We start from the raw sequence: 14,240 nt of genomic DNA on the forward strand, positions 1-14,240 counted from the left end.
CTCAATACACGGTTTACGCATAGCGTCCGCACGTCACCAGCTTTGCTCACCAAGTCTATTACCATTCACTTTCATGTATAAACACATATACCCATCATTTCCAAATCCCAGCTTCCGCTTTCTTGTTTCCCTTCCCTTTGTTTTATTTCCCATTCTCTTTGGTCTTCTATGTTTCATTACCCAGGGTGGGAATGTTGAAAACGGAAGGGATACGAATACGATCACGAATGTTTTACTGATCAGGCCTTTGGCCCATATCAAGAGAGGGTGAATTGTTACATTTGCTGTCAACTGGTTCCAGACAAGTAAAATGTTTTGGCACCGAAACAAAATACTAATCAAACACTCAAGTAAGGCACTTAAGCAGAACTATTGAAAGCATACCAACAAGTTGATGATTGTCTCATTTGCAATGTTTTATAAAAAAATAAAAAAACATAGCCAGGTTGTTGATGACTGTACTGTTTTCGTTTGCAGCAAGGATGAAAGATTTAAAACTTGATGAATTATTACAGAATTCTGATGGTATGTATTTGTCTCTAAATTCTTTATATTTTGGACAAACCAGTATAGAAACTTATGTTTCTTGAACAGAACAACAAAACGGGCAGTTTAAACTATCCAACGAAACATTCTGACAGTAACGCAAGCGGTGAGGTTTCAAAGGTGAGACACCAAGTCTCAACTGTGTAAATGCATTACACACCTTAATGTGATGAACGTTTATCGCCAGATATGAACTAATAGCAGCGGCGACTTGAATGAACTATAAAAAGAAAACCTGTGTCTAGTAGTTATCTCAAAATGCCAATCTTGCTGCTAACATTCCTTCAATGTATTCTTAAAACTTGACAGAAATCGACGACAGTCACCAACACCCTGGCTCTGCCATACGTTACCAAAACCATAACGACATGAAGTATAACATACAGAGGATGCCCACATAATCTCATCTTGATTATGCAAGGTTAGTAACATGTTACAAGCTAAGGGGAGTCTGTTCAAAGGCATTTTCAAATACGTCACCAATATTTAATACATTTAGCATAAATGTTTATGAATACAGGATATCGGCCAGTTTCTCCATAAACTAACGTGTTCGGAGAATGGATTCTAACATTAAGAAACCTTATTACAGAAAAGAAATGAACAGACTTAACAGGCTTAAGATTTCCTTCAGTACCCCGGATGTCATCATTATAGGTTAACATGGGCTGAATCTGTCCATCAAAGAGTTAAAAAAATTAATAAAAACAAAAAATAAAAACACAGTAGGAGATCTATTTCCAATGGACCACAGAATTCTGAAGATAGCACTTACACCTTTCTTGGCACGAACTGCCATATCTTCGAGAGTATGTTGGTAAGAAAGGCGAGTGGAAAACGAATATTCCCAAGTGTTTGTACATGTTGACTATAGCTATTTTCTGAACACTATATAACCATTTTTCAAGCATTGAGATATAACTACCATTTCTGAATACAATAATGTTCGATTTATCTAAGGTCATATTAAGGTTAAGGCATTTGGAAGCACTATATAAAATATTCAACTGAGTTTGTAAGACACTAATGGTATCTGAAATAAATGCTACATCATCAGCAGAAAGGATTAAAATTCCAATGAAATCATGGTTGAATTAAACAGCATGTTTTCCTGCACGTACAATTTCTTCCGCCAGTTCATTTATGAAAAGGGAAAACAAAACGGGGCAACAAATTTCTCCTTGCTTAAGTCCACGAGGGCACATAAACGCTTCAGCAACATTCCCACCCACGCTCTAGCTTTAACAAGATTGTACATACTTTTCATTTTGCCTTCTATCTTATTTTTCTTAATAACACACCAGTTTCTCTGTCACCACGGAATAAAGTGTGGCGTTTTTTTTAAATCTATAAATGCAACATAAGGTTGTTTAGTCTTATTGTTTCTGTATTAACGCTGTTAAGGTGAAGATTTGTACTGTATCCCTTTCGAAAACCTCCCTGGGTTTCATGTACTACATCTTCTTCTACCAACTGAGAAAGTCTGTTATTTAAAATGTAGCTGTACAGTTTACTACTAATATTAAGCAAAGAAATACCTCTGTAGTTATCAGGGCCATTCTGATCACCTTTCCTACGCAATGGTTGATTGAGGGGCTCTGTCTATCCATCAGAATATAAACCAGATGAGAAAGTAATAACATATTTCACAAAAATGTTATCATTTGCGCTGAGGGATTTTTGAAAAAAAATCACTAATTATTCAGTCTGGTCTGGACGCTTTACCCTTTTTCAGAGCTCCAATGACTTTCAAAACCTCACATTCATTTATGTCACATTCAAGAGCATCAACATTATTATCATCAATCTCACATCTGTCATGACCATTACGACCAAACCTCTTCACCAACATCAATGTTACCACCTCCAACGCCACTAAAATCCCCACCACCACCCTCATCATCAACTCCACATCCATTACCGTTACCATCAATATCATCACCTTAAATCTCCCGTCCATCATCACCAAAACCATCCTCATCACCACCATCAACGTCACCACCACCATCATCATCATCCTCCGAATCACCACCACCATCAACATAACCAACATCACCATCATCACTACCATCATCCTCGCCACTAACATCAACGTCACCACCATCATCATCACCATCACTGTTATCACCAACATCACCCTCATCTCCATCAATGTCACCACCACCACCACCATCATCACCAACATCATCATCGCCACTAACATCAACGTCACCACCCCCGTCATCACCAACATCATCCCCACCACCGCCATCAACATCAACACCAACGTCATTACCAACATCATCCTCGCCACTACCATCTACGTCATCACCAACATCATCCCCACCACCACCAATATCAGCACTACCGTCTTCACCAACATCATCCTCGCCACTACCATCTACATCACCAACACCATCACCAACTTCATCCCCACCACCACCATCAACATCACTACCACCGTCTTCACCAACATCATCCCCACCTCTACCGTCAACGTCACCACCATCAACATGCCCTTCAGGGACTGAATTGAAAAATTACTAAAATGGACATATCAATCTTGTGCCTTGATTTCGTTTTGCATGGTATGCTTTGAAACAAAGGATTTTACTGTACCCCTAAAACATCTTGGATCATTCATATCATCTTGTAGCGAGTGTAAAATATTTTATTTGTAAGTAGCCTTTTTGTTTCTCAACGATGCCTTGTATTCTTGTATTGTCTGTTTCATCATGTTTCTTTCCAAGTGTTCTCAACTGCCTTCTCAAAAGTGAGAACAGAAAGGATAAGTGAGTGATAACATGTTGAATGTCACATTTTAGCACGTACATTGCACACACACACAAATAAAATGGTGGAATTCTTAATACTTTATTCAAAGCTAAGTAAAAAGAGGAAACAACCCGGGTATCAGAATTTGCAGTATGTGAACAAGGAAAACCAATTAAATATGCGTGCCAAAACCACGCAAACATAAACTATCGATGACAGAACAGAAAGAGAGAGACAGAGAGAGAGAGAGAGAGACAGAGAGAGAGTTGGCTGCGGGAGTGTGTGTCTGAAGAAGGTGAACGTATGTATATGCACGCGAATGTACATGCAAGCATGAGTGGGTGAATGATAATGTACTAACAGGGTATCATCAAAGCCTGATTCGTCCCTGTCATACCTTTCCGCACCGATGGGGCTTCCCATCTACTGGCCAGCTGGCTTTTGTTGGCACACACGGAAAACTCCCCCCGTCGCATTTTCCTCTTCTACTTTAATGACCCTAGTTTAGGCTTGTTGCTGCTGGTATACTTGCCTCCCGGCCACTCTTTCTCCTTTTCTGCGAGTCCTTGCGTCTGAGGGAGGGCAAGGAGGGTTTGGCGGCCATTTTGCCGAAGGTGGCTGCCGCCTGCACGGCCATTTTCTTGGCCAAGGCATCATCGGCATTGGTCTTGTGCTCCACGCAGTGAGCGCACTGGCAGTTGACCGTCCGGCTGAAGTGCAGCTGCCCGCTGCGGGATTTGACGACGGTGACGTAACCCGCGGGGCTGTTGGCGTCGTCCTTCAAGCTGGGAAACACCACCTCCTCCTGCCGGGAAAGCCGTAGGGTGCCGTGCTGTCGGGTGATGTTGATGGGCTTGGTGCAGGGGATGATGCGGAAGGATAGCAGTCTCCACTGCAGCACTAGCGTGATGAATCCTGCCAGCATACCTAGCGACCCTTGTACCGACAGTATCACCCACTCGTAGTCTTTCCTGCAACACCGTATCAGGGACACAATGATTGCTGGGTCATCACTGTATGCGATATTGCTATTTGGAACAGTCCGTTTACACGTCAATCATTTGATAGCCCGGCCTTGTGTCAGGCATCTACAACACTGGTCCCATAAAATGGAATATTCAATAACAGCCAAACAATATAAAAAATACACTTAAGTTTTTCTACAAAAATCATTTAATCAAGGACACTCTAGGAATGAACAGCGCGAATAACGCACACTGCTTTTAAAGGGGTGGTGAAAGGTTTTGCCAAAATATTTCAAAGACCCCATTGTCAATGTGCCTTTATTTCGATAGCATAGCTAAAATCAAAGATCGGTATTATCATAATGCCAGCATTATGGGGGTATAGTTATAAAATACATGCATTTATAATCACGTACGAGCGCGCGCGCGCGCGCACACATACACACACACACATATGTGTGTGTGTGTGTGTGTGTGTGTGTGTGTACCCCCTTCGTGTGTTCACGCACACAGAAAATCAAATACGCACGTTAAAGATCCTGTAATCTATGTCAGTGTTCGATGGGATAAGGAAACAAGAACATACCCAGCATGCACACCCCCGAAAACAGAGTTGGCTGCCTACATGGCGGGGTAAATAAACAAAACGGTCACACGTAGAATGTCGCATGTCTGAGTGTGTATCTGTGCGTGCCTGAAATCTGATTGAATGGCACAGGAAACGAATGATGAGCGCCTAATGGCGGCTGTCAGTCGACTCCACCCAGGTAGGCAGCCTGTTGTGCAAATGATCCCGAGTTTTTAAAGCGCTTAGAGCTTAGTCTCCGACCGAGGATAGGCGCTATATAAGTATCCATATCATATCATATCATATCATATCACATACACACACCCTTCCCCACCCAACAGACGTGGAAGGACAGAGGAACCCCCCCACACACACACACACACACATGCACATGCACATGCACACACGCACTCCCCACCCACCACACACACACAAGCACGCACGCACCACCACCACATACACACAGCCTCCCTACCCATCAGACTTGGGGTGGAGGACAATGGCCCAGAACACGACCTGGGGTATAGCAATCAGCAGAAACTGGGCAATGAGCACCCTGATGAAGCGTAAACCTCTCACTGTCACTCGCATCTTCTCACACTCCGAGCAGTGCTTGCACGTCGACTTGATCTGCCGAGACACAGTGTCCACTTTGGCCATGTGGTATATACTGGTGACCAGCAAAAGGGCCTGCACGGAACAAGGAACAAGGGCCAAGATGAACAATGTTTGTTACAGAAGGGATGGAAATGTGGTTTGGAGTTAAACGAAACCTGTCGCGCGCGCGTGTGTGTGTTCACGTGAAAAAAGTTAGACCTCAGAACACAGCTCATTAAGTATATCTGGAAACAATGATAACATACGCTGTTATTGTATGCCATTGCAAAATAATGTATGAGATTGACCATTGCAGGAAAAAAAAACAAAAAACATGAAAATTGCTAAGCTCGAAAGTCGGTATCATGCGGCCATGCTAGTTTCACAATCACATTGCTTGCCGGCGTCGCATCTGAGTCAACAGAGAGATGCAAACAAGAGTGCACACCTTCTCGCACTAGTGAAGACTACCGGAGTTCGAATTCGATGCTGTCAAGCGAAGTGTCAGAGAAGACAAACAAAAGTATTTAGAGACACTGGAAGACGAAGCAGAAGAAGCAGCTTACCAAGGAGAAACGGCAAGTCTGCAGGACCCGACAGTATCCCGGCATAGGCACTGAAGGCGGACGCTGAGACCAGTGTGGAGATGCTTCATCCACTCTTCAAAAAGATCTGGGAAGAGGAGGAAGTCCCATCAGATTGGAAGGAGGGATACCTTATCAAACTTCCGAAAAAAGGTGATCTCGGACAGTGTTCAATTTATAGAGGGATCAAGCTGCTGTCCATCACAGGAAAGGTATTCAACCAGGTTATCGTGAATAGAATGAAAGAGGTCGTTGATCCACAGCTACGAGACCAGCAAGCAGGGTTTAGACAGGAAAGATCTTGCACTGACCAGATTGCGACTCTGCGTATCATCCTGGAACAGTCATTTGAATGTAACTCACCACTGTATGTCAACTTCACTGACTATGAGAAGGCATTTGACAGCATTGACAAGGCAGACATTGTAGAAGCTGTTGAGGCACTATAGAGTCCCGCAAAAAAATCACCATCATCATCAGAAACTCCTACGAAGGAATGATGTGCAGAGTAATTCACGGCCAACAGCTCACCATCATCATCAGAAACTCAGTGTGGATGCCAGGACGCAGCCCTGCTTCACTCCATTTACCACAGGGAATGGATCCGACATGTCAGTATTTTCCTGTACTCTCGCCTGCATGCCATCGTGGAATGACGCAACCATCTGGATTAGGCTCTCTGGGCAGCCGAACTTTAGGAGGATCTTCCACAGCCCACGGCGGTTCACCGTGTCGAAGGCCTTTGTCAGGTCTCTTAAGACCATGTGGAACTCCTTGTTCTGCTCACGGCACTTCTCTTGCATCTGGCGTACGGCAAACACCATGATACATGTTCCCCTGACTGAGCGGAAGCCGCACTGTGCTTCAGGGATGACTATGTTGGAGACATGGTCAAGTAGTCTGTTCAGTATGATGCGGGCGAAGATCTTGCCGGCGATTCCACTATGGTTATCGCAGGATGTTTTGTCTCCCTTCCGTTTGTAAATGTGGACAAGTGAAGCATCCTTGAAATCCTGGAGGACCTCCCCTCTCTCCCAGATAGACTCGAACAGGGCGGTCAGCTTGTCTGTCAGCACCTTGCCTCCATACTTGTAGATGTCAGCCTGGATTCCATCCGCTCCTGGTCCTCGCGTTGTCAGCTTCAGGTCTCGGCCTTGGTGGGAGGGGCAGCCAGCGAATCATTGACTGGTAGCTGTAGGAGGGCTGCAATTACCTCGTCAGAGAAGGACGAGTCCCTGTTGAGGAGGGTGTTGAAGTGCTCTGCCCAGCGGGCAAGGATGTCTTTCTTGTCTTTCAGGAGGGTGGCCTGGTCCAAGGCTCGGACAGGGGTTCATCCTGTGACTCGGCCCATACACAGCTCGGAGACCATCATGGAACGTCTTCATGTCGTGAGCATCAGCAGCGGACTGAAGCTCTTCAGACTTTCTCTCCCACCAGGTGTTCTTCATCTCACGCAGCCTCTTCTGTACGAGTTGCTTGGTTTGCAAGTACCGGTTATTCTTCCTCTGGCAGTCTTTATCGGAAATGTGACCCTGATGCCGTATATGCAGTGTGTCCAGGAGCTTGGAGATTCCAGAGTCGTTCTCGTCAAACCAATCTTTGTGGCTCCTCTGTACAAAGCCGAGTGTGTCAGCTGCTGCTGTGTACACAGCATCTCTTAAAGGTGCTCCATACCTCTTCTACATCAGTCGATGCAGGAATTTCTTGCAGAGCTGTTTGGATTTGCTGCTGCAGCACGTCCTTGGTGATAGGGAGGTGGTGAATGTTCAGCTTCCTGGGGGATTTCTGGCTGGTTGGAACTTGCGTGCAAGTCTGACGTTCATCTTGCTGCGTACTATGCGATGGTCCGACCAACAGACGGCTCCTCTCATGCATCGTGTAATGGAAACATCACCTCTGTCCCTCTGCTGGAAAATCACATAGTCCAGCATGTGCCATTGCTTGGAGTGAGGGTGCATCCATGTGTTCTTGTACTTGTCCACTTGTTGGAAGAGGGTGTTGGTGATGGTCAGTCCATGCTGCGCCCCACGGGGAGAAATCCACGCCGACGCGGGCACTGAAATCCCCAAGGATGATCAGGCTGTCCTTTCTGTCTACCGCTAAAATGGTGCGGCTGAGCTCCTCGTAGAAAGCTTCTTTGATGTCATCAGGGTTGGTCATCATTGGGGCATAGCAGCTGATGACTGTGGGTAAGCGATCCTCGGACAGCTTCAGACACAGGTTCATCAGCCTATCGTTTATCCCACGTGGAAGGTGTCGTGCAAGTTTGGTTCGTATGGCAAAGCCCACGTCTGAGGTTCTTAGGTGCCATCTGGCTTCCCAATGCGGTAGAAGGTGTAGCCCCCTCCAACTTCCTCCAGCTGGGTTTCACTGGCAAACCTGGTTTCGCTTACGGCTGCTATATCCACCTGGTAGCGATCAAGCATTCTAGCAATGAGCGCTGTGCGCCTTTCTGGTCTGTCGTCTCTGTCCAAAAGGGTGCAAACATTCCAGGCACCCAGAGTCAGGACATGACTCCTGGTTCTTTTTTTCTGTTGTTTTCGACCGCTAGTGTTGGATGTCCAAGTAGGTGCGGTTTCCTACTAGATACTAGGCGAGACAGGCTTTGTTTAGGGATCCTTTTATCTCCCCTTTCCCATGTGGGGAGAGCAGTGTTGTCCCTAAAAAGGGCTGCTCTGACACTGTGGGAGGATACGGGCGCCGCATCTGCCCCAGTCTACGGCGGACGACCATCACCCCACAGCCGCCTGCGTGCAGAATCCTCTGCCTGTCCCCGTTAACACTTCTCCATCGCCGCAGGGCTTGGGAAAGCTGGGTGTTGAAGGGCTAGCTCGTCGTTCCGACATTAGCCTGGTTGCCTGATCAGCACAGGTGACTTTTCTTTTCTTTTTTTTTCTTCTTTTTTTTTTAGTGAAGAGGAGTTGTGCAGTCCCTTCCCCACTCTCTCGCCTACCGACGCTCACAGTCCCACAGGTGCAGATACTGCCACGTGTACGACGGCCTCGGCAGTGCAGGTTTTTTTTTTCGTAGTTCCGTCTCCTAGGAGGACTTCCAGCCAAGGATAAGAGCTCTACCTGCCCTTTGGTCATCCTCTTCCGCCTTCACAGCCGCTGGGAAAGGTTTCCTCCTCCGCCTGGTCCGTCCTTGGGAGACTTTTTTTTGACGAAGGCAAAGTTATCATTATCATTATTTATTATTATTATTTTTTTAATTTTCAATTTTGATTGCACATATACATTTACTATAAGTACTTAAATACATAAATCAAATACGTAAATAGGATAAGAAATAGTACATGATAAATGAAACATAAGGTGCAGAAAGGCATGACGACGTACATAATAGTTAAAATAGGTACTGCAACTCAAGTATATGTCATTTGAATATATCCTAAAAAATAAAAAGAAGAAGAAGAAAAAAAACAAAAACAACCCCCCCCCCAAAAAAAACAACAACAACAACAACAACAACAAAAAACAACAAAAAAAACAAAAACAAAAACAACAACAAAACAAACAAACAAAACAAAACAAAACAAAACAAAACAAAAAACACAAACAAACAAAACATAGCATTCCACCCGAAGTAAATCATTTCCATATAACGTTACACTATGCTTAATTTCTTCACCCAAAAACAAAACACGTCGTTGGGAGACTTCACATGCAGCAGGTAGTATTGGGTTATATGGTACAAGTAGCAAGGGCTATGCCCCTGACCTGACACACAGTTCATTATTTGCTTTCACCATTTCATTCGTTGTTATATATATATATATATATATATATATATATATATATATATATATATATATATATGTTGTTTTTTTGTTTGTTTTTTAAATAATTCCATCTTTTGGTTTAGAATTTCAACATAGTGTCACAAGAGGTCTTCTCGCTGATAATTTTACATCATGTTATCATACATTCATTTTGATACAATGTACAAAGATGGTTTTTTCCTTTTCTTTTGAAGTTGGACGCTTACGTACATAGACTAAATCTGGACATACATGAAGTTACACAAACGTACGATGACATGGATACATACATATACATACACACACACAAGCTCGTGTAACACGTCTGCGCATGGTAACAAGATGATTAGCACAAGGGAGGGGGAAAAAAGGGAATGTTTTACATTTTTTCATTAAGATATTACTATGATATTTTGTATTCAGCTGTATACGAGAATATCATAGATTCAAGTTAGATAGTTTTTAGCCATGTTAAACATGCACATCATTAAAGAAACAACTATCGGTAAATTTGTTATATTCCGAATTGATTGCAGCAATATACTTTTCAATATGATATCGTGTTTTTAACTATTTTGAAAAATGGGTTAAAAAAAATAGTACATATGAAAATTTTTTGCAAGTTGAATAATCAGATCAAAAACATCACCTGACTTGAATTTTTCCAAATAACCAAAGAGTACGAATGTTTCATTGACCTTGAACTCTGTGACGTGAAGACATTTCTCATTCAGAGTTCCTTCAAATTGTAGCCAGGAGTGCATCCGTTCGCAGTTCCAAAAGATATGCTGAATATTTTCTTTTTCTTGCTTGCAAAATGTACAAGTATCTTCAGTTTCTACACCCATATTCTTCTAAATTATATTTGTTGCTAGAATCCTATGAACTAATCTGATCTGAAACCACTTTAATATAATTTCTTTAATTTTTTCTATTTTCTTCAGAACTACTTTCCAGTTGATGTCTCTCTGGCATTTATTGTTCCATACCTGACAAAAATTCGGAAGGTCTTTTCCCTGACCCAATAGATAGTAGTATTTATAGCTACCTTTTTGCACTGAATATAGTTCGGCCAAAAAGGCGAGGAACTGCATTCTCATAACACTCTCTATTTGCATGTTTGATTTTAGCGAGACAAGTTTGATCACTTTCAATAAACCTGCACAGGAAAGGAAATTTGTGGTTACGTTATACTTTTCTCTAAATTCCACATATAAGATATGACATAAGGTTGCCGTTTTCTTTATAAAGATATGCAACATTACAGATGCCCTCTCGTATCAATTCCCTTTTGTTATGTTGAAGATTACTCAAAACAAATTTGTTACTATGAAATAATGGTTCGGCCAGCATTTGTGCTTCATTTTGTGGCCAAATCGTGTTTGCAAAAAAAGGGATTAAAGACATCCTTCCAAAACATATTTTCTCATAACGAGTAAAATAATTTGGTCCACATTTATCAATATTTTGAATTTCAGGATGCAAAAAGGTGATTACACTTTTCCATTTATGTTTTGAGTTTGTTTTTCTTATGCACCTCAGCTTGAGAGCCTTGATGGTATTCCTAGTCCGCAGTTTTTTATATGTTTCATATCTGTTTTTCTTGCTACCCTATCACGCTTTCCTTTCCATACAAAAGTGAAACACAGCTGTTGAAAGTTTCAATTAAAAGAATTTGGGGGGGGGGCGGGGGGGGGGGGGGGGGAATAGCAATTCTTCCCAAAGGTGTAAGTACACGTTTTATCCATATCTCAAATAACTTTTTAATTTCCTCGAATTTTTCTAAGTAATTCAGTTCTCCACATCCTTGCAAATCTCCTGTAAGCCGTATTCTTAATATCTTAAAAGCTGTTGGATTCCATTTAATCTTAAGGTGTAGCATATAAACTATATATAAACTATAGCTGATTTGTATAATTTGCTTCCCAACCAAATTGCTGAGGTCTTTTCAGAATTCATTTGTAATCCTGATATCTTTCCAAATTTGTTAAACGTATCTATCATTTCTGTAAACGTGAATTCACTGCCGTTTAACATCATCTGTGCATCCTGTGCAAACTGTGTTATCTTATGTTCTTTATCACCAATTAATGTACCTTGAATATCCTTATTTTCTTTAACCATGATTTCTAGAATTTCAACCCAAAGAATAAAAATATATGGTGAAACTCCTGCCTACAACCTCTCAAAACATCAAACCACTGGGATGCTTGTCCATTAACTACTATAGTTGACTTAATATTTTCTATAAAATATTTCAATCCAAGAGCAAAGATCTTCGCCAAAGCCAAAAGCTTTTAGTTGTTTTGAGTTAATGTCCAACCCAGGGAGTCAAATACTTTCTCAAAACCAACACAGAGCAAGAGAACTGGTAAACTGTTATCAGTAAGATACTGATTTGTATCATGGATAAGTCTAATATCATTTCCTATGTATCGCCCACTTACAAATCCTGTCTGATCTTCATTGATGAGAGCTGGCAATACTCGTTTTATTCTGGAAGTAATACAAGAAGAACCAATTTTTTGTATATGGTATTCAGTAGCGAAATGGGTCGCCACTTTCTGACCCACTTGTGTAAACAAAGTGAGTCTATATTTTAACCCGATGTTCGGTTGTGTGTGTGTGTGTGTGTGTGTGTGTGTGTGGTAAACTTTAACATTGTCATTTGCTCTGCAAATACTTTGTCAGTTGACATTAAATTTGGCATAAAAATAGGAAAAATTCAGTTCTTTCCGGTGATCTTGTTCAAAACAATATTGCACCTCTGGGATGGGCACAATAAAAAAAAACAAATTAAAGCCAAAAAGAATTTACTGTTATATTTACTTCTTTTTTTATTATTATTTTTTTTAATTCATTTTGATCTGATATTCTGACACACCATCAATAGCAGTCATTTTCATCATTTTTTGTTCAAACAGGAGCTTCTTTTGCTACACATGGAATTTATATTTCTGGTGCATCTCTTTGGTGCAGCTAGTAAAAAAGGGAAATTAATCTGTAATTAATGCTAGGGGGTTTGATTTGTTTTAAACTTATCTTTCTCATCTTAAACATTACATTTTGAAGTTATACTCAATACATAAAATGCTTGTGTGTTTTACTCTCAGTGTACAGGACTATCACTATGTTCATTCGCCCAAGTGATCTTTTTCGGAAAATACTAAAATCAATACTACAAGTGGACTTTATAGATCTATTGGCTGAGCCCTGATGGTCATCGGCAAAAATCAACTGCATACACATATTTATACATATTCAAAACACGTGCTCATATTCCTTGCGAACGCGAAGGACGACATTTTGTTTCAAGCAGTTGACCTGGCCCTTCAATCCAACATTCAATTGACAATACACGATAACATGTGATGGAAAGTTGGAGAAGGAGACAGTTAAATATTCATTCAGAGAAAGATATGTGAACGCCTCATCACTTACCGGATTATGCCCCAAACTGCCATACAAATATCAACAAAATCAATTGGAATCACCAATTCTTTTCCAGTTAAAGATAACAAACCATGAGAGTTAGTACCCTTGATGAATCGTAAAAATTTTCAGTCTTGGCATTTCTCAAAATCAAGTCTTTTTCACTTCATACGACGTTTAGAAGTACGTGTACTTGGCTCTACATGTTATTAGTTTAACAAAATACTCATTTTCATATCAACTTTAAAAGTATAAAAAGTAGATGGTAAAATGGGGCGTCATTTACCCCGTGACTGATCCGACGTAAGTCGGTCTACTTCTATTTTTAGATCAGTGCAGTGGGTCATTGGAGTTTAGCAGAGGGTGCTTGTGACACACACACACTGTGTTCCACACACACACACACATACACACATCTGTGGTGCTCACATAACAGCCGATCATATACCAACTTGCGATATGTTAAAGTCTCAAATCCCTGAACTGAAATCATCTTCAGTGTTGACGATCTTCAGCAGTCCATTGCTAATGTATGACTTTTTCAACTCCTTGTTAAACAGTCCAGATGGTTCCCTGTTATAGTTGTTAGTTTTTCATTAGAAATATGTTATATTGTTATGATTTTTTGTTTATTTTTTAAACAAAACTTAAATCAATAATTTTCACACACACACACACACACACACACACACACACACACACACACACTTTCACTCACTCCCCCTCCTCCCACTCGATTTTTTTCCTTCCCTCGTCTAATATCACTTACAGTGAAAAGACGTTAAACTAAAGAACGAACGAACATACACACACACACACACACACATTCTCATTCTGTGAACTGCATTACATTATACTGTATATATATATATATATATATATAGAGAGAGAGAGAGAGAGAGAGAGAGAGAGAGAGAGAGAGAGAGAGAGAAGAAAAAAAGAAAAACAAACACATCAATCTGTCAAATGTTCCAAATTTTCGGAACGATCAGATTCCTTCCTCAAGGGATAAGTTGTTTACATGTTACTAGGGT

The 14,240-nt window shown here is 41.4% G+C and overlaps 1 protein-coding gene across 1 annotated transcript in view; it reads right to left on the minus strand.

Moving 5' to 3' along the window:
- Positions 1 to 3,436: 3,436 nt before the first annotated feature.
- Positions 3,437 to 14,240, minus strand: part of LOC143284207 (uncharacterized) — a 67,887-nt gene continuing 57,083 nt past the window's right edge. Inside the window, exons 4-5 of the mRNA XM_076590875.1 lie at positions 5,309 to 5,523; positions 3,437 to 4,271 (exon numbers count right to left, since the gene is read on the minus strand). Coding sequence (XP_076446990.1) covers positions 3,800 to 4,271; positions 5,309 to 5,523 — 687 coding nt within the window. The 3' untranslated portion in view covers positions 3,437 to 3,799. The remainder of the gene's footprint in view (positions 4,272 to 5,308; positions 5,524 to 14,240) is intronic.

This window comes from Babylonia areolata, chromosome 7 (genome assembly GCF_041734735.1).
Source record: "Babylonia areolata isolate BAREFJ2019XMU chromosome 7, ASM4173473v1, whole genome shotgun sequence".
NCBI lineage: Eukaryota > Metazoa > Mollusca > Gastropoda > Neogastropoda > Buccinidae > Babylonia > Babylonia areolata.